Genomic DNA, 24,233 nt, shown 5'->3' on the forward strand with positions numbered 1-24,233 from the left:
CTTGTCAGGTAAGCATCTGCGTTGCAGTGAGAAAAATGAGGTAAAGTGTCTCTTCCTTCCTCTTGGAGACAGCAGTTCTGATTACAACTTGAATATAGCAGCCACTGCAGAAAAAGACAACTTTGAAGTCAGCACCACTATAACTGTAAAGGTTTGTAAAAAAAAAAAAGGAAAAAAAAAAAGGATGAATGTCCTGGCAAGAGAAGACCTGTGGAAATGCTGTAATTTCCCTCAACACCACTGTAAGATGATGGCTTTTTCTCCTCAGGTTCAGGATTGTGCAGAGGACTCAAACTCAGTAGCTGGTCTCACAGCAGCAGTGGAAAAGGCCAAAGATCAATTAAAGAACAAAGGTCTGCTGTCGGGAGAAACCATAGGCGAAATCTTCAATTCTGTGGCCAAGAAACTGAACGGACTATCCCATAAATCGGAGAAAAAAGATAGGCAAAAGGTAAATGCACGTTCAGACTGTATAGATGATTAATATTTGACTGCAAACATGTCAGTGCATCAGGTAGGTGGTACAGTTGCTCAACAGCTTAGATTAGCATATGAGAATTAACAATTCCACTTGCTGTTTTGCGTTGGTGTAGTAGAAACAACATCCCTCAGCCAAATTGTGAAATGAATTTCTGGAACACTTAAATTTGTGACCACATCATGACACCAAAACACAGAACGAACCTGAAAACACTCACAGATGTTAGTTTTACTGTTCCTTATGCCCATTTGAGATTTATGTACTTTGGAGAAGAGAAGTTGAAAAGTAGGGGTCAGTAACCAATTTTAATATTTAGTTTTTTAAGGTAACAAGTAGTCTAACTACATTTAAGAATAATACTAATTTTACATAAATTAATTTAATGCTTATAAGTTTAGGGCTTTGCTGTTTTTGCTGCTGTAGCAGAAGGCTTGATATCAGGAGGGTCTCTGTGCAGACTTATTAGATGCATTAGCTTTCTATGCAGCTGGAGGTGTCAGTAGGTGGTTTGTCTCTACCAAAAATAAAGAAAATTGAGTGCTTGTTAAACCACAATGTCTTCTCATCTACCTTCAAACACAGAAGGTGTGACATGTTGGTATGTCAGTTTTCTATTTAGTAGAGGTGTCTTTGTTTTGTGTAATTTTACATAATAAGTAATGAGCGATTGATTTTCAGTTAACTTGCACAACACTGTGAAGGAGTACAGGATCGTGTCTTCATTGTTTTTCATCACTCTCGCACTAAAGCAAGACTGTATAGAAGGCCCATGCCTTACAACTTAATAAGGGACAGTGTGCATTGACAATGGAAAATGAAACTCGTCTGTGCGCAGATATTTTCCTCACTGTATAACTAAATACCGAACAAAATAGGAAAATATCTCATGAATGCTTGTTAATACTTTTGTCTTTTGAAGCTCCGTGAAAAGATGATGGGAATAATGGTTGATGTGGTCAAAGAAGTTCCCGCCAACACACCAAAGGAAGTTCAAGTGCTAGCCAGAGGGCTCGCTGCTCTCGTCCAGGAAGGCACTGAACTCAGTGTCTCTGCACAGGTACTGCCTATATATCTATGCCTATATATGCTATATATCTAGGAGAAAGGAAAAACAAGTCAGCATTGTATGCAATCACTGCATGCAATCCACACATTGGGGTGCACTGTGGTTCACTTATTTATGTAAATGAATCACATTTGGGTGTACAAAGCTGCCTCAGCTCTGTTGTGTAATTTGTATATTTAAGGAAAGATAATAGAGTAGAGATATTACAGTGGGGTGTTTTAATGTTCTTGACAATGAATAAAAATGTTTTATTACTGGTATAGTACCACCCAAAAATATGTCTGTTATTGTAAGAGTTGTTTCCCACCTCCAGAAAGAGGCTTCATCATTGTTGGCAAACCTCAGCTCATCGATCCTTCACATGTCTGTGAGTGAAAGTGAAGAAAACAAGAAAGAAATACACTCCACAGCCACCACCATTGTGGAGGGAGTAAGCAATATGCTGGACTATTCTTCCAATGTGAGTAGTAAACTTTAAAGCCCATGCTGATGGGTTTTATTTCTCTCTCTTGAGTGATTGTGAAATGTTTTGGCGTTTTAAAGGCTCTTGTTGGTCCTTTGTGTTAAACTTGTACAGCTGCTGTTTAATGTGGATCTCTTTGGCACTTTTTGTACAAAGAGTTGTTTACTGTTATTGAGTTTATTCAGCTTGGTCTACGAAGAAAATTCAATGTGACACTAAATCGTTTTTTGAATGTGTCTATCTATTGCCAACCACCTTGGTTAAGATGTTGTCAAAAAAGAGCAGTTGACTAACCAGTATTTTTGGGAATCTTCCTTAGACTAATTCTCGCATCTGAATGTCTCTGAATGTACTGATGATAAACCTCCTAAAAACCATGAAAACAACCTATTTGCTATCTTAACTCTTGTGCGTTGTCTTGTGCAGAAAGAAATATCTGATGCCCTCCTGGATGCCCTGAAGAATACACAAAGTGCACTATTGATGTTTAAAAAGACCAGTGAGAGTCCAACTATAATCCAACAAGCACATATTAGTGTGTTTGTCAAAAGGTAAGTTCCACTTCACTACACATTTGCCAAATAGCACTCTGGCATTAGTTAGAGAGTATTGATACCATCCTCCTGACTGTACAATAAATCTGAAGCTACTGTATAGCTAACAGCCATTTAGCGTAGATTTGCATAAAGACTTGAAATGGAGAAACAGCTACCAGCTGTTGAAAAGACATGCCAACCACCACCACTGAAGCTCACTTGTCAACACGTATCTAAAAAAAAACCTGTAGGTGCTCATCTATTTCTCAGTATTGACAGCAGTAACATCTTGGAGGCTTTGCTGGTTGCTTAGCAATCTCATTTGCCTTTGCAGAGCTTAAACATGCCATGGTACATAGCTTGTTGTTTTTAGAATTAACTTGTAATATATAGTGCGCCTTAGTTGGACGAAAAGATATATCAGGGGTCTCCCATCCGTAGCTCGCAAACTACTCAAAGTCCCCGACCCGGTTCTGAGTGGATCGCAGAAGGTTCGGAAAATATGCAATGCTTCCCACACAAAGACTTACTTGGGTGGGCCAGCCAGGTATATTCATGGCTGTCCAAGTATTCTTTGGCATTTACTTTCATAATTTTTTATTCGTTTATTTTTTAAACCTGTCAGAGAGAACGACGCTATCAACTTGATCGATTAATAAGTGGACAATCTCCCTTTGGTCTCCTTCACCCGTGTCTGCTCGGCAGTCTGTCAGTGCAGCAGAGGTTGAGCTCCACCCCGAGTGTGACACACAGAGATCAGAGGACAGAAACTGCGACCTGTAACGCACCTGCAAAACACAGCAGAGACTCTCATACTGAGCTGGAAAGAAACGGGTGGTCATATATTAGGTAATTAACATAAATACAATATTCCTGCCTGGACTGGAAAAGCGGAGTTAGCGCTATAAATCGAGTGTGTGTCAGAGCCCAAAGTTACACCGCTGGTAAGCTGACCACCGCAACTTTTCAAATTAATAGACCCAGTTTCACACAGGGTCCAGACCCAGACATGAGTTTCTTTAAGGAGGCATACGGTGTCCCAATCGAAGGCGAAACACTGGATTTTCATAGTTAAATCTTTCATTAGAATGATTTATTGGACACTTTTTTTTAAACCAGTTTGGCCACATCTGAGATGTGTCCACTGCAATAGGCATTGAGGGAACACCTCTGTAATTGTAGATATAGAAGATATCCATGATCTTTTCCTGAACCTAACCAAGTAGTTTTGGTGCCTAAACCTAACCACCTAACAAAAGTGCAACCATTTCACAACGTTAACCACATGTTTGATAATTGTTACCATAAGGTCTGTCGCTGGTACTGTCCAATGGTTATTTACAGAATTTTGTTTTGGCAATGAGCTCTTCTGTCAATTGTGTATGAGGACATGTTGGACCTTTAGAGGGGAACAGAGAGCACAATTTGTTTAAAATGTTGGTTGGTATTGGAAATAGACCTATTTTGTCATTGTGGTTTGAGGATATGTTGGTTTTTCCATGTTTCCTGTATTATGCAAAACTCGATCAACCTCCTGGCTTTGCTGTGCAGTTACCACAGATATTACCGTGGTGTCAATCATTGCTTCTAACTGTTGACAAGAAAGTAACTCACTTCACTTTATTTTGGGATTCCTCTCCAGATGAAGTGAAATGATCAATCCAACCATGCCAGAGGACCTAACTAACTTGCATATTCAAGTTTAAAAGAAGTGTGGCTTTAATATAAGTCTAATTATCTTTTCTCACAGAGTGACACGGAAAAATGTGTACACAGAATCTATAAATATTCCCAACTGTTCCTGCTCTGCATTTTCTCTCCCGGAATTACCCTCCAACATTTTTCCTTCAGAGGAACCAGTGGATGTACGAGTAAGTCAGCATATGTTTCTATCCGTGTCTCTGTGTTGTGTACACTCGTTTTTCTGAATGTCCCTGTGTGCGTGACTTCCAGGTTTAAATTTACTTGACTCTTTAAATGCACTTACAGATGCTGAGTTTAGATAAAAACCCATTTTCTTGGAATGAGAGAGGGAACATCAGTGGCCGAATCGGTTCTCTATCCCTCACAACAAAACATGGGTCTGGTATCCCCGTGGAGAACTTAAGTGAGGATATTGAGGTTAGTGCCGCAACAATGCTTCATCTGAGGTTTGTTCAATACTGCGATCTCCTGTTGAGACCATGTTCACTGTGAGGACACAGAGGGAGCTTAGTGTTAGGATCACTCCATGAGATGAAAACTAGATCTGACGAAGTGAAGTAGACTGTGTATTTATACAGTCTGTTTAATTGAGCTCTTCACAATCTTAGATTTAGTAAGTAAAAAATTAAAAAAAATTGTTTGAGGCTGCATTTATGTTTCAGTAGCACTGTGGCTGCAGGAAAAGGGCACTTTATTTTCTCAGTCACCCATCTCTAATTGGAGTGTATTCACACTGTGGATTAGCAATTCACACCCAGAACTTCTCTCATACATACCAGAATGTTAATAATTAACAGGTGATGAACACATTCATGGCAATAGGAGGTACTTTACACAGCTCTGTAAAAATGGAAGAATTTATTTTACTTTAATCTCAATTCAATTCTCTTTTCTTGGCATAGCAACACTCGTGTAAACATTGTTCCTTTTAATACTTTGGCAAAAGAAGGTCCTCTTTTTTATTTTTTAGTCTTTTTACACAATGAGGACAAAGAGGACTGAAGGATGTGATACTGACAGTGAATGTCACCAGTCCATTACACGCCCACTTGTAATGCGTGAGATAAAATTCCTACTTATCCCACTTTGTGTCCCATGTGCACATGCTTTTAGTATAAGAATACTTCAGTATGTTTTGTGTCCTCCAACCTAAGTGTTTACTGTTTGGCACCGATTAGTCATCGACAAAAATTCAACAACAACAACAAAATTTAAAGAATAGAGACAGGCCTGCCTGAATATGCTGTTCATCACTGTGTTGCATTTATTTGCTTACTTACTTAGAATAGTGGAATAGAAGGTATATTTTTGCTCACCTGCAATTGCAATAAGTACCACAACAATAGTAACAAACCCATACGTGCATTTATACTATACTATTTCACATTTATAAATCGCAGGATTCATTGATGTAATTTAAGTCCTGGGCAAAAAAATTATTCCATATTTAATAGTAGTAAAATATTGTAACCGAGGACACTACAAAGCAAACTGTTTGATATGATAGCCTACCTGCATTTAAAAAAAAATATTCTACTATGCTAGAAAGTGCTTAAATTATTAAGAATTGTTTTACATTTTTAATTTAAACGTCAATCGATATCTGGATCTGGCCCACAGATTCTTTTGCCAAGGCCTGTTGGAGAGCAGGTGAACACCTCTGTTCTGGACCTCGGGAACTTCAGCACGACGGTCATAGACGTGCCTTCAGCTGACACCACCCTGTTGTTAAAGGTTCACAGACTTGTTGCTGCTCAAACTGAATGTGTGATGACATTTTTAACAAGACTACAAGTTCAGTTTACTAGACTTCGAGACTGCAAATCTACAGCCAGGCCAGCGTCTCTGTGAGGCTGCTTGAGCTCAAAGCTCACAACAGCCTCAGAAAGATGATATGATGTTAAGCAGATACGTTTACCATGTTCACCACGTAACCTTTGCATGTTAGTATGATGACATTTTTCAAATTAGCACGTTCTTCTTGTATTCGTCCTCTGGATACTAATTTCCCAAATTTCATCACCAAAGTCAATCAAATTTTTCTTATCGAGAAAAAAAAATGTCCGTACAAAGTTTCACAGCTATCGATCGCTGACAGACAGACGGTCACATTCCTAGCAACAAGCCGCTGGTCTATAGGTAAAAACGTAAATAGGCACGCTAAAATCAGCTCTACTATAGCCTGCTACATACAAAAGCACATTGCATTCACATAAGAAAAAAAATTTACAGTTACAAGATGCAGATATCTTGATTATGAGAAAAGTTAAGGTTTAGTCGGTCGGCACTAACACCGGCTACAACGGTAAAGTTAGAAAGATATTGGCAGATTTGAACTTCCCGAATCAAGAACTCAATAACTAAATCTGCCAATATCGTTCTAACTTGAACGTAGTAGCCAACGTTAATGCCAAGAGGCTACGCCGTAACTTTTCTCATAATTAAAAGCTCCGGATCTCGTCGTTCCAGGATAAGCTGTCAATTTCTTTTCCCTTACATGAATGCATTGAATTAGAAATTGACTACAACTATGTTGATATCTTTTAAAGATGGTGCTTTCAAAGGATCCTTTACCCTTCAAAGTATTCCTTGGTTACATGGACTACCCCACTGAGGCAAACTACATAGCAATGACGCAGATGCCTCAGTATGGAAATACACAAGGTAATAAAATGACCTTCGCTCGGTGGTGGAGAAAAGACCTTTTTCATCTGTAATGTGTTTCAAATTAGATATGTGATGCATTGCCTGATTGTGTGTGTGTGTGTGTGTGTGTGTGTGTGTGTGTGTGTGTGTGTGTGTGTGTGTCACAGAGGAGCGATACACGTGGCTACTCGACCCAAAGAGTTTAAAAGGAAACATTGGAGTGCACTATCTTGTGGTGAGGCCAATAGTGGGTCCAGGTATAAAATCCATCAATGCCAGTTTATCAGTTACCCCGATCACAGCCTCGTGTAAATTTTGGGATGAATCCCGACTGGACTGGAATAATCACGGATGCAGAGTAAGTACAGTAATATTCACATTACATAATATAACATGTTGCTCTGACTTTAGGGGCTATAACGGATTTTTGTCTTTCAAGGTCGGCGCTAAGAGCACACACTTAGTCACCCAGTGCCTCTGCAACCACCTCACCTTCTTTGGGAGCTCTTTCTTTGTCACGCCCAACCTCGTCGACCCATCACGCACCGTTGAGCTTTTCGCAACCTTTGCTGAGAATCCTGTGGTTGTGTGCTTTGTGGGGGCGCTCTTTGTGACCTATCTCTTGGTGGTTGTTTGGGCAAGACGAAAAGACATCCAAGACACAGGCAAGGTAAAGTACCCCTCCAGCGCCAGAGTATAATTTATGATTCAAATCCAAAGGGTGGTCTGCTTCCCAGTGATGGTGGACATCGCTCTGATTTCACACGTCAAAGTTTGTTTACAGGTCTGAGGAGAGTACAACGTGACAACATATGTACAAAGCCCTTATAAAGCTCCAGGGGAAATTTGAAAATGAGTAAAATCTGGAGGTGTGTGTGCAATGTGAAGTAATGAGCTTCCAGACCTTTGTAGCCCATCCCTCGTCTCTGCTAGAGGCTAACAGCTCGAGGCTACATAAACTGCTACTCGCATGACACACCATGTCTCACTGCATTTTCTTTATTTTCTGCATTATGAACATTGAGGCCCGGCACAGTGGTTAGCATTGTCACCTCACAGCAAAAAGGTTCCTGTTTCGAATCCGGGCCTGGGCCTTTCTGTGTGGAGTTTGCATGTTCTCCCTGTGCTTGCGTGGGTTCTCTCCGGGTACTCTGTCTTCCTCCCACCATCCAAAAACATGCATCTCAGGTTAATTGGTGGTTCTACAAATTGCCCTTAGGTGTGAATGAGAGCGTGAATGGTCTTTGTTTCTGTCTGTCTATAAGTGTTGCCCCTGTGATAGACTGGCGACCTGTCCAGGGTGAACCCTGCCTTCACCCAAAGTGAGCTGGGATAGGCTTCAGCCCCCCTGTGACTCTGTTCAGGATAAAGCGGGTATAGATAATGGATGAATGAATACTGAGTTTTGATGAGGAACTTTTTTTTAAATAATACCCCTTTTTTTCAGAATTGTCTGAAATTTCCCTGAAAAAATTATTTTAAATGCTTTTTCAATATTATTATTTTTTTGTGTGTTGTTTGGGACCATTGCATTTTTAGTTGTTTTTTTTTTTGGCTTTTTTTTGGATTTCGTGTAAAACTCTCTCTACTCTTTAAGGGATTTTTTTTTTTTTTTTAAGAATTTGCACAGTAGCAGTAGTAGTGGTATTTTTTTTGGCTGGTAAACAGGTGAAGGTGACAGTGCTGGAAGACAACGACCCCTTGGACAAGTACCGCTACCTGTTAAGCGTCAGTACCGGGCATCGTATAGGAGCCTCGACTTCCTCTGAGGTAAATATAGTCCGAATCACACATGTCAAACAGTGAAAGATCTGATTTAGTGTAAAACTCTTTCTACTCTTTAAAGGAGTTTTCAAAGAATTTGCACAGCAGCCTGGATCCAGCTGAAAAATGAGCACAAATCATAGCAAAATCTTCACTAGTAAATACATCATATGATTGGAGGTTAGTGTTGATGGAGCTGTGGTGACAAACAGCACTCGCTTCAGTGCATCAGCAGATAACAGTGATGACAATATAATGGTCATGGTGTGCAGCTGCCTCAATGTAAAAGGATGTTGTTGTCCCTGCAGCTATGACTGAGCCATGTGATTGAGAAGCATAAGGTATATGAAACAGCTAACACCAACCAGCCTGCACTGCTGTCTGCATCATTTAACTTGTAAACTGAAATGCAGTAAAAGATCTTTAACAGACAAACAGATGGCTTTTTTTTTTTTTTTTTATCAGCTACTCGTCTATTTGCTTCACTGCTCACAACTCGTCCTCACACGAGTATTTCTACAATTCTGCATGGTTTATGTTAGACAAACATTATGCCACCCATGCTGGTTTTCAGCAACCATTTAATTTATGTCTCACTAGCTGTTGAACACAGTGCTGCATTTAACAGCTGAAGGACAATGCATTTCTATCAGGGGTTGATGTGGAGTTTAAAATAGAACTTATAAAAATGAGTGTTTTTGTAAGGAGGTGCAAAAGAGGGCTTCAGATAAATGCTATTGTTACAAACACATTAGCCACAACAACCTAGTTCATAATGCAGTATGTTCTGCTACTACTACATGTGGCCAAAGAAAACTGCTATTATTACTGTTTCTTTAAAAAAAAAAAAAAAAAAAAAAATACATGTATTTGGTGCTAATTTGGACAGGTTGTTTTTACTGGTAACTACTGTAAATCAAATGTGTCTTGTTCATTTAGTTTTGACACCTTTTGTAAAAGATGTTTTCATACGTGGCTTTTTTCACATTGAAAAATTGTTGTTTAACTGTGTGTGCCATTGCATCATATTGGCATTTTTAGCAATTACTCTGATTGGCCTATTGGAAGGTTGATTATTTGTCCATACATCACATACAGTGTCTTTAACTTTGCTGCTGGCATTTCATAAAGCTAAATGTTCATTCTGTTTAAACCAGCACCCAACCTGGCCTACCATTCCCTGTATGGAACTGCTTTTGGTTCATAATTGGATTTTCCTTTTGTAACATGTAGAGTATTGAACTGTTTTATAGGTAACAGTAACACTGCTGGGTGCAGAAGCAAACAGTGAGCCCCACCACCTGTCAGATGCAAAGAAACCTGCATTTGAGAGAGGTGCCGTGGATCTGTTCCTGCTTACAACGCCCTTCTCCTTGGGAGACCTGCAGAGCGTCAGGCTGTGGCACAACAACACGGGGAGTCATCCCAACTGGTAGGAAAACACAGAAATGTTGGAGGAGGCAATCAAAAAGGAAAGAAAATGAATGTATTTTGTTCCTCAGAAACATACTGTAGTTAAGATCTAGAGACCACAGCAAGTGACCAGGGTATGGGTGCAGTACGAATTGGCTCACAGTCAGCGATGATTAGTCAGCGATGATTACCTTTGTTCTTTTCAGGAGAACGTTGCTGTCAGTATCAATTTAGTTATCAGTGTCTTGGCTGACTTTTTGTTCGGTCAACTGGGATTCATCTTCAGGACTTTCTGACGTGAATTAAAGTATTTTTAGTTATACACGGGTCATTTTAAATCTCACATATATATTATTTGCTTTTCCTCAGGTATGTAGGCAATATCATGGTGCAAGATTTAGAGACGGAACAGAAATGGCATTTTCTATGCAATTCCTGGCTGGCAATAGACATGGATGATTGCTCCCTTGATCAAGTTTTTCCTGTTTCAACCGAGGTGGAGCTGAAGAGATTCAGGTAAAGTAGAAGTATGGTGGTACTTTAAGTGGCAAAATTACACACACAAGCGCGATGTTTAAGTGTAAAGGCTGAATGTGAAACCCAGGCTGTGGGTTTTCATTTTAATTTGAATGACGAGAGCACAGATTAAATGCAAATGAGATGAAATCGCTAGTTTGGATTTCAGTTTGGAGAATGTATAGTTTACTGATACCAAATTAAACTTGATTTTTGAATCATAACATTTAAAAAAAAAAAAAACAGAGCAGGCAGGATGTTTTCAACCCTCCCAGCTACAGGTGTAAAACTGGCAGCTTTTGAAAAATAGAAAACTTATGCATTCCTTCTCATGACAATAGACAAAATGATAATTAAATGAAGTATGATTTAAAAGCATACCAGAATTAAGAAACCTTAATGCAGGCTGCCTAAAATGTATTTTACATATTTATTGTCAAGGACAAAAATGAAATAGAAACACTGACAAGGAGCAACACTTAAGCTAGAAGGTGTATTTTCCTCTTTTTTATCCAGATTTCCAGAAGACAATCTAAAATTTAAATTCAAACGTGTTACTAGAAAATGCAAAATAAATACTGAGCTAAGCGGCTACAGTAGTGTTTTATATCTGGTTACAGACCAATTTATAATTTATCTAAATCCAACTGAATTTCAGAAGTGAAGGGAAATTGAAACAAATGCTTTCAGTTGAGTGTTTGGCCTGCACACTGAGTTTTATAAAAAACTGTGTTACTGAGGATTTATGGCTTTTTTTTAAAAACTCTCAAATGTGAAACAGCTACGGAGCTACACTTAAACTTTACAGAAATAAAAATATGATCTTAATCCATAACTAGTTATCAGTTTATGCAGGTTTTAAGATGTTTTTATTTCACAGTGTTGCTTTAATCTTCCAGTAATTTGTTCTTCATGAAGACAGCAAAGGATTTCAGTGACGGACACCTCTGGTTCTCCGTGATCAGTCGACCACCGAGCAGCACCTTTACCTGCGTTCAAAGAGTGTCCTGCTGTTTCTCCCTGCTGCTCTGCACCATGCTGACTAGCATCATGTTTTACGGGATCCCCACGGATCCCTCCGAGCAGACCTTGGACCTGGGTAACACCACCTTTTCATTACACTTTTCATTACACTTCAATTTACTCTTAAAAACAAAAACAAAAAAAAAGGATAGTTCTTATTAATTGCACTCTGTCTCTGTTTTCAGGTCACTTTGAGTTCACGTGGCAGCAGTTCATGATTGGAGTTCAGAGTTCCCTTATTATGATCCCAGTGAATATCCTCATAGTTAGTATCTTTAGAAACACTCGTCCTCGAAAAATGTCCTGCTGCCAGCATAAAATTAAAAAAAGAAATACAATCAAACAGCAGAGAACTTTGCAAACCGTTTCGTCGCAGACTGTTTCCTCGCAGACGGCTACCACCAACATGAATGTCAATGCCACTTTGGACATTATCATTCAGGTAGGCGCTAGATGTTGTTGGTACCAATTTAAGAGTTGCACTGAATACTGAATACTGGAGGGGTTAGGATTTAAGTATACACTAAAGTTTGACGGAGTACCAAACTCCTTATATATGTTGAGAAAAGTGATGGATAAGCAAATAATCAATCTGAAATTCATATGCTGCATGTTACAATTTTATATATTGTATTTTGACAAACACTTTTGTGTTTGAACATTTTCTCTAACAGGATATCACACGAATTGCCCGTTCACTCTCTAAAACTGTACAAAGCAACATCCCGTGCACAGAGTCTGAGTTCGGTTCTGGACAACAAATTGATATCAACGCCATGCTCTCTGTGGTGGAAGACTTCATCAAACAGAATCACAAAACCAGTGACAGCGTCCAGACAAAAACTCCAGCTCAGCTTTCAGGTGGGTTCTGCTGTTGATAACTTTATCTTCTGTCTGAATACACCACAACATGTGACTTAATTCTTAAGAACTGCCACTGATAACAAATTGGACCTGCATCCACAGTGCAGGGGATTCAAAAGAAGAGCAACAAAACCCAGTATCTGTACAGGCAGCTGTGTGACATTGACAAAGAGTTAAATCTGCTGGAGCCGTCCTGCTTCCCCACCCCGTACAGCTACTGCCGGGCTCTGCAGCAAGTCCAGGGGATGAAGGACTATCTGGAAGATCAGCTGCTCACATCCAGCTGTGTCAACCAAGATGAACTCACCAACACAAAGTACAAGAATCACTCATTAAAACTCACCACAGTGCTGGATTTGTATGTTATATAAAAAGTGGGTGTATCTGTTTTGGGTCTCAGAGTATGTTAAAGCGGTGGAAGTTATTTGATAATCCTTTGAAGAATGAAGTTCTGATAGGTTTATCTTTTTCCTTGTATATATTTATTTTTCTCTCTTTATTTGTTAGTTACACACGTTACCATAATGTTTGTGGCTGTTAGTTTTAGCGCACTTTGACTTTTAAGATAAGAATGCAGCTGCCAATAGTCGTTGTTTGTGACTTAAATGGTCTTTGCCCACAACTTTAATTGACATTGTAAATTTGACACTAGTTTCCAAATTTTCATTCTGAGATTATTTTTTATTACATTTAGTGTCAAGTCATTGCGAATTGGTTTCATTTGTGCACTAAAATGACTGGCAGTCATTTTAAAAGAATATTTGACATTTTTAAAAATTTCACTCTAAAATTACATTTTAAATGCCATTTAGATTCATAATTTTCAAATAAAATATAGTAATTGTACTTTTCTTTTCTTCTTTTTTGTCTTGTTTCACTTCACATTACAGGTCAAGTCCTGCAGACTGCACTGATAATAAGGAAAGTCAGAAAAAAAGGGTGTGCTGTCACGGAGGGCTTCCCTGGTGGTTCATTTTTTTTGGCTGGCTGCTCGTGATCGCGACCAGTTGTGTGTCGGGATATTACACGATGCTTTATGGGTTGAAATTTGGGAAGGAACGCTCCATAAGCTGGTTGGTATCCATGATTGTCTCCTTCTTTCAGAGTGTCCTCCTCATTCAGCCATTGAAGGTGAGGAGAAGAACATTTTCCCTCCACCCACATACCTTTACAGTGACCTCCTATATCTCACCTGTGCCTTAGGACTTCCAGCATAGCCATTGTATGTTCTAAATAGCTCAGTTTTATAGTTTTCTCATAATTTAAACTTTCTTATAGATATAATTCTTCATGAGCATGTGCTAGATATTTACTTGAACTGTTTGTGTTCACTTGTGTGAATGCCTCTTGATACAGGTGCTCGGTCTCGCAGTCTTCTTTGCACTTGTTTTAAAGAAAGTCGACGAGGAAGATTTAAGAAATGTGGAATTTCAAGGAAATGACAAAAATATGGGTAAAGAATAAATTACTCAGAAATACCCTTTCTTTCTCAAATAATAGGAAAAGTTCAAACTAATAACTTCTCCCATAGGAGATTGTAAGGAACAACAAATAATGAGACGTGACGGAAGTCTCTACGAGCCACCTCCTCCTGCAGACATCAAGAAGATGAGACGGAATATAATTATGGAGCAGAAAGCCTTTGCACTACTCAAAGAGATTTTGAGTGAGTGGGCTCACTTTTTTGATATAACCGGTCATTTCAGAAAGGACTCGTATTAATAACAGTGCGAGGAAAATTCGCAATAAGTATGAGATTTACAGAAAAGAGTCTGATTCGGTATTTTCATGTGAGACATAAACAGGTGCAAGTTGACAAATTCTAAAGTCGGACCTGACTCTGTATGACAAACCCTTATTTTTCTATTGAATTGTTCTTTTTCCATTGTTACTGCACTGTTAAATTATGAGCGCTATAACGGATATGTTTGTATTGTTGGTGTGTGTTTCAGCCTACATAGGGTTCATGTGGATGTTGCTGCTGGCGGCGTACGGCCAGAGAGATCCCAATGCTTTTCTCCTGAACCAACACATCAGGGAAAGCTTCAGTGGACAGATTGCAAACAGCATGAGCCTCGGTGATGTGTTCACTTGGGCCAACACATCTCTGCTCAGTAACCTCTTTGGAGTTTATCCAGGTAAAAGTGCATCCCCGAAAATATTCTTTCTTTTAGATAAGACAGGACCTCTGGCGCACACTTGACCTGATGTTTCAAGGAACCAAAACAAAACACAATTTAAGGTAAATGTAGAAATGCTCATCAGCCTCATCTCTATTTAATTTATAGACCCAATATACTACACATTTTGTACTACTCACACAGGTGGAAACATTTTGCCAAAATCTCTTTGTTCCTCATTGTTAGCGCATTTACAATTGATGAGTTGCTTTATTTAGTGAAGCAGAACACTTAAGTAGATTTAAAGAGCTTTGTGTCAAAGCAACTTTGATATTGTTTTTGTGCCAAAAGTTTGTTGGTATAAAAGCTGTTTCAAACCTTGCTGTCCAGAAAAGCAGACTTTTCACTCTTTTGCTGTGGAATTAAACAGCACTTGACTTCACAGCTGGGGAGCAGAGCACTTTTGTCATCTCTTGTGCCTTTTTTTTAGGATCGTTTTAGGATCTCACAAGGATTTTGATTTGTGCTGATTTTGTGAATTGCCTTCATGTTGGCTCATGCATTTAAACTTAGAAGCATAACTGTATTTACACACAGACATAATGATTTTACACACACACATTTGTACAGCTATCTTTGTGGGGAAATTAACTGAAATAATGCATTCCATAGTCTATTATGCTCACCCCGCCCACTACAAATAAGTGACTAACCTCAACCCTTAACCACACCCTAATCCATAATTAACCCTAAAAAAAGAAGTCACCCTCAGAAAGCCCTTTGAAAGTAAGGACCAGCCAATACGTCCACAATGTTAAAATGTCCACACTCCAATGGTCTAAAACTAAAACTGGTCCTGACAAAGATAGGTAGGCAAGTACACGTACAGACACAAACACAAGTCAACTTTGTGGGCAATTTATGTTTTCAGATTACTTTTATGGAATGTTGTGAACTCTTACAATCTACTAAAGCTTTTGAAAACGTACTTGTTAAATGATTGTGTAGACTTTGCAGCTTTAAATGTCTACAGACAGGCTGATGCTGCTCATATTAAGCTTGATTTTAACATGGAAATGGTCACAATTTGTTCAAGTTTAATTTAATTGTCATTCCAACCATATTCATATTAATACACAAAAAAGTGAAACAAGATGGCGTTTCTCAGGACCAGGCTGAAAAGTAATAAATATAAGACATAAAAAACAGTGATCAGTGTGAAAACAGTCACCAGTATAACAATATTTGACGGGGGTCACATCAAATATGGATTATTCAGGCCTGACAGAAATTGTGGTCGCTGTCTTGCAGTCTGAGCATCTCCATAGTTTGATATCCTTGTGGTGGCTGTCAAACCCATCATAAACTGTTTCGGGCTTGTTTTAATGTTATTGCAGAAGTATTTTACAGAAGTATATTTACAACTTGTGGCTTTAGCTAAACTTTATTGCAGAAAAGAAAAAGAACAAGTGACTTTGTTTTTTTCTTCATCATCACAAAGGACATGTCGTTTTGTTTGAATTAACTTTATTGGAGTTTTCAGTGGACAAAACAGAGCAGAGATTCCTTGTTCCTTAACTAATTTCTCGTACCAGGTACTTTTCTGAATTGATTTTCCACTGCAGATAGTTCCCTATCCATGTTGCTGGTCGTCCACACGTCGCCACCGGAAACTACCGTCACATCATCTTCAACGTGCCACATGCAATTGCTTTATCCTTTCATCGGCAACCAATCAGGGGATTGAATAGTCCAGTGATCAAAGAGTAGCTTAGCTATCAAAGACAAAAATGTGCAGACCCAATGTCTCAGTGATATTTCAGTGATTGTTCTCTCTAAACAATCAGTGTCGTACAGTCTTTTCACCATTTAATATCAGCTCAGCTCACTTGGAACCTTGATGGAAGTGGTATTATGAAAAAAGTACCAAGTGATATCCTCAACTTTTACCTGATTGAAAACCCAAAAAAATACAACTAGAATCGAGATGAGCCATACCGCGCGATAGAAAAGTGTCATTTGAGCTGTACAGTGTGACAATAACAGTCACGGGTTGTGGCTCCAGAGAAAAGTTAACATGGCAAGACAGTTAAGAAATGTATGCGGAACACATAGGCTACTATTACAAAAAAAGTATAGCGTCTGTAAAAATGCTTTAACCTTAAAATGCTGTGTTCAAGGATTTATCACGGATGGAAACTCCAAGCTGGTGGGTAACGCCCGTCTCCGTCAGCTGAGAGTGCAGAAGAACTCCTGTCAGATCGCCGGCTCCATGCTCAAGCTGTTGTCAGACTGTCATGCTCCATACTCATGGGAGACGGAGGACATGGGCTCCTACGAACCCGGCTGGAACCACTCTGCGGGGGATAATGTCTCTACCTCCAGTCCGTGGAGGTACCAGACGCAGGCTCGGCTCAGGGCTTATCCTTTCTGGGGTAAAATGGTGCTCTATAGGGGAGGAGGCTTTGTCGTGGAGCTCGGCCCGAACTTACAGAATGCGAGCAGGTATGTTTGTGAGCAAACTGGAATGAATGTTTCAGTATAAGGACCAAATTTATTCTGTCATCTGAGAGTTCAAATTATTCTCAGTGGGCTAAGTTGTTTCATTTTTCCTTCAATTTATAGAAGCCATGAAAATATCCAGAATTTACATAAGTGTAACAATTAAAAGAAAAAAAATAGACATCACAGCCCTACAGTTAAAATATTCCTCTGTTCTTCATCTGCAGCAACCTGGAGTATCTGTTCAGGAATAAATGGCTGGATGTGTACACGAGGGCCATCTTTGTCGAGTTCACCGTTTATAATGCAAATGTGAACCTCTTCTGTATTGTCACACTCCTGTTGGAGACTACAGCTGTAGGTGAGGAGTGCTTCCCCTGATGATTTTAATCAGAATCCACTTACAGATTTGTAAACAATAGTTTTCTGCCGGATATAGTGACATCAGATTTTGTGACTTTTTATTACCTTCAAACTGAATCCGTTTTATGAATGTGATCATGCCAGACTCTGTGTTTTTAAATACAATTTTCTTTTGGATTTTACAGGAGCACTTCAGTTCCACAGTGAGCTGCAGAGTATTCGTCTTTACCAGTCAACTGGGGGTCTCTACATCTTTGTTATGGCTGCTGAGATAATTTATTTGCTTTTCATCCTCTATTACATGTTCCTGCAGGTAAACACTACTGTGACTACCACAGAATGCAAGTAAAGGCTCATCGATTGCTTGGTTCTTTTCAGTCCAGACATCCGTTTCATTTCCTTCATTAAATGAAAGGTTTCTGGATTCAAGGAGGTCCTCACGACATCAGAGTCACGTTACGAGCGTGGCAGGGCTGGTTATATTCATTTTTGGTTTCCTGAACAAGTTTTCCCAGAACATGATCTTATGACCAGGAATCAATCGAACAAGTGGATTATTAACATCAAAAGGTTGCCTGGAGATTTTAATAGCTGATGGAGCCCGTAGGTTTAGCAAATCAAACTTTCACCAACAAATTTGTCTGTAAATATAAAAGAAATTTACAGCTGATTCAGAGCAGCTTTCACACCATGTTCATCTCCACTCTTTTATTATTTTTCAAAAGGAAAGGTCAAGTGGTCGTGTCTTAAAGACAATGTTGAAGTTGTTCGATCTAATAACATTAATCTTCTGTCATTTGTAGTTTCCTTCCATGTTTTCTTTTTTTCTTTTTTGGTGCAGCGCTGACTCATATCTTAATGTTATTCCACTCTTAAGGGCCAATTTTGGTTTATGATCCTATGTGGCCTCCATTAACTATAATTTCTGAGGCAATTAGGTGCCTTTGTGTGTCCTTCCTTGTTGCACATTAAGGCTGTTTTGGTGATATAACTGAGGTGCTAGTAAGGGCTAATTTAAACAAAAATACTATTTGATACTCGCACGTAACCGTGAGAAGGAGACTCACTCAAGCTGTAAGCTCTGGCTCAACAAATGCCATCAAACTTTGACGCTGAAGCTGATGGTATAACATGTCGTTAGCTATCGTCTTTGGGATGTAGGCCGTTGTGTGTTCTGAACATCCAACCTCAAACTTACCTCTGCAAAGCTAACCATTGATTGTTGCTCTGTGGATAGACCATTTGCTAGGTGTTTCGCTTTCAAATGTGCGTAGCTGTGGTAGACTTGTGATATGCAGGCTTTCCCTGGCAGAGTTTGCGCTGCATCTCATTTTTGTTTATTTATTCCACACGGGGAACCGTTTGACTGTTGTTGTAGTCTTTGCATGTTTCTGCTCTTTGTACCGTAGCATATAATCTCACAATGCCACAAACATTTTCCTTATTGACTCGATATAAAATTTGACTCCTCCTCAGGTTTGAAAAATGAGGCCAATGTGAAAGTGTCTTAAAGTGCAATACCACCGAGGGCCGCTAGGGGCTGGATCCTGGATCATGGATGTGATGAACAGGATTTCTAAAATATAGTGACGGTGGGAACGAATGATAGCTAAGTTATTAAAAACGGAGCTAGTTTCTGACGTAATTGGATAAATCAGCTATCAGACATCAACCCAATGGATCAAAGTACTCAGATGGATTCTGCCTACTGGAGGGTGGTCCCATCTCTACTGGAGGTGGTCCCATCTTTAGTGGAGGGAGGTCCCAGTCGTTCAGACAAGCCTCTTTCCTGCGGACCTCCGTGCAGATGTCAGGGCCCTGGAGTTTGGTGTCGTGCTGTGGGTGTTCACTCCCGTAGCTGGCGTCCCGTCCAGGCTTCTTCTGCTGGTACTGTTGGGTCTTGTGTAGGACCGATGACCAGGGTGCAGTGATGCAACAGCTGTCAGCTTTGGCAAAAAGGATCTTCTGAGTTTTGTCTGGATTGAGAGATGACTGGATCTATCCTGACTAGATTATCAAAAATACTTTTTATGAGAGAAAGAACAAAACAACGGCGTTGTCGGTTGGAGGCGATAATTAAACTCAATTAGTCGCAATTAAAAGTATGCGTTCTTCACTTGCTTTAAAGTTTACTTGGGGTTAATAAAAATGCAGTGCGTGGTAACTCTAATATGATCGGAAAGTGTGAGATTAATTTAAATAAAGAGCGACTAATGATAAATATTACGTTTAATCAGAAGAAGAGAAAAAGCCTGAGGTTTACAGTTTTTATGAATGTCCGGGCCGGAGGAGGGGTCAAGTGTCAGATGACCACTCACTGAGCCCGCTCTGAAAACAGGGACAATTTGTTCTTTAAGAATACGGCTAATTATTCATTTTGATACAGCTAAGAATATAAATTAATTATTTGTCCATCATGACTAAAGTTGAACACTTGTTGATATCGGTTACACAGATACTTATTCAAGTTTATATTGTTAGACAACATGAGTAACTAAAGAAAGGCAGAGAGTTTGCAGATGAACTATATAAGCAAGGCGTATACATCAATGATATGTACAAGTGTTATTAATTTGCATGAGAAACAAACTTCCAGACGACCTGATTCTCTATGTGCTGAAGAGGATGTCTTGCTACATGCGCATAAACTGGCTCTTGTTGCGTTACAGTTTTCTCTCATTTCTTTTCCTGGAAAGGGCAAATTAATGAAGCAGCAGCGGTGGGTTTACTTCAAGAACAAGTGGAACCTCCTGGAACTGATTATCATCCTCCTGAGCTGGAGCGCTGTGGCTGTCTTTATCAGGAGGACTCTGCTCAGTAACCGTGATATAACCAACTACCAAAACCACAAAGACCAGTAAGACTTTGTTTTATCTACAGCATTTAATTGAAAGCTTTTTTTTTTAAATATATATATATATATATATATATATATATATATATATATATATATATATATATATATATATATATATTCTCCTTCTGTAATCGTAGTAGTTTTGTTTGAAGGTACTTTTTCTACTTATGATAACACATCTTTATTGTCTTTGTAGATTTGCCAGTTTTTACGAGACAGCCACAGCCGACTCAACGCTTCAGTATCTAATTGCTTTCCTAGTCCTGCTGGCAACTGTCAAACTGTGGCACCTGTTCAGACTAAACCCCAAGATGAACATGATCATAGCCACCCTGCAGCGGGCCTGGACAGACATTTTCAGTTTTCTTGTGATCATTGTGATCATGCTGGTGGCGTATTCCATTGCTGTGAGTGTTTTGCCCTTCTATCAAGACCTTCACCTTATTATCTAGGAATATTCAGTCAAATCACTGCTATTTCCTGAGTTATCGTAACTTAAATAGTACAATAATGGGGGATATTTTCTTTTTAAAAGGTAACTGAGCCTTAAAACACAACTATGGATTTAATTGAATTGAATTATAATTAATATTAAGCCAAGGAATACTCAGAGATAATAATTTTTTTAATATAATTGTTAGAGCTATGTACAACTGCTTCAGAAAGTATTCAAAGCCCTTACATTTTTGCACACTATTTTCAGTTATAGATTTGATTTTAAATGTGAAAAAAATACTTCTTTTTTTTTTCAATAATTAACATTCAGTAACCCATGACAAAATAGGTTTTTAGAATATTTTCTACCTCTTTGAACACCTGGACTTGGGCACTTTATCCCATTCTTCCCAGCAGAACCTCTTTATCCATTTAAAATTATATTTACAGCACTGGACAGTGTGAAAAGTCTGAATCTTTTCATCTTTTCTTAAGAAATTGAAATTCTCATTTTAAAGATCAATATTCTTATTTTAAAGATCAATATATTTTCAAACCCGATCGACAAAATATATTATAAATTTGATTAAATATCAATATTTAATTTAAACTCAGTGCTTCTCTTTTCACTGCAAAAAAACACACCAATAAAACTGATCTTAATTGTTTATTGGGTATATTGGGGTTAAATAATGGGGCAGCAGTGATGTGGTTAGCACTGTCGCCCCACGGTGAAAATGTTCAGGGTTCGATCTCAGGCCTGGGCCTTTCTATGTGGAGTTTGCATGTTCTCCCCGTGCCTGCATGGGTTCTCTCCGGGTACTCTGGCTTCCTCCCACCATCCAAAGAGATGCATGTCAGGTTCATTGGTGATTCTAAAAATTTTTCCCTTAGTGGTCTTTGTTTCTGTCTGTCTCTATGTGTGTGCCCTGTGATACCCTGGTGACCTGTCCAGGGTGTACCCTGCCTTTTCCCAAAGTGAGCTGGGATAGGCTCCATCCCCCCGTGACCCTGTTCAGGATAAAAGCGGGTATAGATAATGGATGGATGGGTTATTGCACCATGATGATCACCATTCTGCTGGGAGGTTGTCTGTAATATAGTCATGAATTTTAATCTTCTAATTTAATCTATTACAGTATGTATTCTCAGTGGTTTAAATGGCATATACTAATGAAGTGCATTTAATACTAAGGAAGCAACCTCAGTCCATTATGTCCGAAATGATAAGTTTGATCAAAGCTGAAAGATGTGATAGACAGAAATGATTTCAGTGGTTCCCCTACTGATTCATGTGTATAACGTTTCTAGTGCAACGTGATTTATGGCTGGAAGATATCGTCTTATAGAACTTTAATGGATGCTCTCCTGACCATCATCAGCTTGCAGATAGGCATTTTTAACTATGCTGAGGTGAGTGATATGTTCCCCTGCTCAAAGATTCAAGTTTTTGTAATATATAATGTTAATAATGCAGTCCAGATTTTTCTGTTGTGATATAAGGGGCATACTAGCACTGACACATTTGCTATTTTCTAGGTCCTGGACAACACCCCTCTGCTTGGGGGACTCCTCTTTGGTTCCTGCATTGTGTTGATGACATTTGTGGTGCTCAATCTCCTCATTTCAGTGATCCTCGTGGCTTTCAACGAGGAGCAGTTATACCACAAGGTAATATTTTTCACAAATCATCACTTTTAGAAAATAATCAAATTCAGTCTTGTCTTTTCTTTCTTTTGTTTTAATTTTTTTTTTAAATGGTTACGTTTTTTACTTAATTGTGACAAATATGATGATGAATGTGAAGAATGGTATTCTGAAATGCTTGTACCAGCTTCAGAGATTTGCCCCGGGTTGAATCGCAAACTGTAATTGTGCCCTCTAAGCATTTGCTCCTGGTGCCCGAGGTAGAAACCTGACATTTTCCACCCAAAAAGCTTCAGTTTCACAGTGTAAATAATCTGAGCCACTGATTTTGTGTCTTTCAATTACCTCTGTTAGTTTTTTCCACCAAAAGCGTTTAGCTGCTCGGTCGCAACGCATCTCTGTCATGAGCAATTACGGCTGACACAATAACAACCCAGTTTACATTTTAAGTTATGTTATCATAAATCTTACATGTGTTTATTTTTTTCTGTAAAGTTATTCTGAAAAAGAACCCCTATATTTGAAGCTATTAGGATTCACCACTGGTTCATCACTGAGGAGGACAACAAAAAGCCAACATAAAAGCTGCGCAATGTCAACACTGTCGGTCTGTCCTTGGCAAATTTATTTTTCTACTCCCGCTTATCTGTATTTTCTGTTGTGTGGCAGCTGCTGTTAACTTTGGAGGAGGCCGACCATCAGATAAAAAAAAAAAAATCTTTAGGGAATTTCAGACAATGAGCAGCTGCCACTTTCAGTCTTTCAATGAAAGAAGAACAAAGCGGTTTCTTACTATCTGGCTATGGACCTTCGAATGGATATGGTATATTTGAACTATTTTGAGTTTCAAATGTTGGTTTTGCATACCTTTCAGGCCACAATAGTGCAGGTAGTACTTATATGTCATTCGGGTGTCAAGTGAATATAAATCAGGCTCCATTGTCCTCCTATAGGATTAAGCTGTAGGCCACAGAAATGCTACATGTTTATTGTTTTGAAAGTAACTCAAACGCATGTGGTGTCGTGGCAGTAAAGTTAAGACACACAAAGTGTTGCAATGCTGCACCAGAGAGAGTTTGTAAGACTAAGGTTGTAATAATTCCTAATTCATTGCTGGCAGTTATACAATATAAAGACAGAGAAGGCGAAAGCTTTTGTCATGTCGGCCTACAGAGTGCGAGAACATGAAAGCTATCATATTCTTACGTATATCGAATTTACAAAAGTCTCCATAGAAACGATTTGTTTATTTTCAGCAGCATTACTATGACTGCCGCCTTCATCATTGATAACAAGTATCAAAATTCCCTGAATTAGACCACGGTGCACATGCTGATGGGATTGGATGTAGCGTTGATGCTGTCAGGAAACAGCCATCTGAAAGCACCTATGCTGCCGAAATTGTCATTTCGTAAATTTGTTTTAGCAACAACATTGCCCCTGTCAAGAGGGTCCATACGCGCTCTGAATCCACAAGCTATTCCTTCAGCAAAGGGTCAGGGGTAAGTAAGCCGGGAGGCAGCAGGGAGGCATTTTAATTAATGACATGCAAATGTAATATCAGCCATGAATGTGATAGTGAGCATTTACATTTTTACAACACAACATTTTTTCCACTGTGACATTCCATATGTTCTGTAAGGATAAATGCATGTGTCCTTTTTCGGGCAGGGAGGAATGATTGACATTTCATTGAGGAAAAGGAAAACTTCTTAGAGTTCTTGTCTTCAGTTAAAGTGTGTGGTAAAACTAATACAAGCAGCAGCGTAGGGAATTGGCTCGGCTGAGTAATGATGATAATAAAAGTACAAGGTATTTGAAGCTCAGTTGATT

General features: G+C 39.0%; 1 protein-coding gene across 1 annotated transcript in view; it reads left to right on the top strand.

The window, feature by feature from the left end:
- The first annotated feature begins 250 nt into the window (after positions 1-250).
- The window catches only part of LOC138620992 (polycystin-1-like protein 2), a 28,803-nt gene continuing 4,820 nt past the window's right edge, over positions 251-24,233 (top strand). Inside the window, exons 1-27 of the mRNA XM_069698706.1 lie at positions 251-451; positions 1,401-1,538; positions 1,861-2,007; positions 2,437-2,561; positions 4,297-4,417; positions 4,536-4,667; positions 5,871-5,984; positions 6,800-6,914; positions 7,064-7,566; positions 8,565-8,666; positions 9,914-10,092; positions 10,443-10,589; positions 11,489-11,688; positions 11,798-12,054; positions 12,287-12,473; positions 12,579-12,792; positions 13,367-13,607; positions 13,833-13,929; positions 14,011-14,142; positions 14,429-14,614; positions 16,777-17,101; positions 17,326-17,459; positions 17,647-17,774; positions 20,158-20,318; positions 20,515-20,725; positions 22,065-22,166; positions 22,293-22,424. Of these exons, the coding sequence (XP_069554807.1) occupies positions 251-451; positions 1,401-1,538; positions 1,861-2,007; positions 2,437-2,561; positions 4,297-4,417; positions 4,536-4,667; positions 5,871-5,984; positions 6,800-6,914; positions 7,064-7,566; positions 8,565-8,666; positions 9,914-10,092; positions 10,443-10,589; positions 11,489-11,688; positions 11,798-12,054; positions 12,287-12,473; positions 12,579-12,792; positions 13,367-13,607; positions 13,833-13,929; positions 14,011-14,142; positions 14,429-14,614; positions 16,777-17,101; positions 17,326-17,459; positions 17,647-17,774; positions 20,158-20,318; positions 20,515-20,725; positions 22,065-22,166; positions 22,293-22,424 (4,731 nt within the window). The remainder of the gene's footprint in view (positions 452-1,400; positions 1,539-1,860; positions 2,008-2,436; positions 2,562-4,296; positions 4,418-4,535; positions 4,668-5,870; positions 5,985-6,799; positions 6,915-7,063; positions 7,567-8,564; positions 8,667-9,913; positions 10,093-10,442; positions 10,590-11,488; positions 11,689-11,797; positions 12,055-12,286; positions 12,474-12,578; positions 12,793-13,366; positions 13,608-13,832; positions 13,930-14,010; positions 14,143-14,428; positions 14,615-16,776; positions 17,102-17,325; positions 17,460-17,646; positions 17,775-20,157; positions 20,319-20,514; positions 20,726-22,064; positions 22,167-22,292; positions 22,425-24,233) is intronic.

The sequence above is a fragment of the Brachyistius frenatus genome, unplaced genomic scaffold (genome assembly GCF_029030835.1).
Source record: "Brachyistius frenatus isolate BFR_SWC_R1_liver_20210118 unplaced genomic scaffold, ASM2903083v1 Contig_28, whole genome shotgun sequence".
NCBI lineage: Eukaryota > Metazoa > Chordata > Actinopteri > Embiotocidae > Brachyistius > Brachyistius frenatus.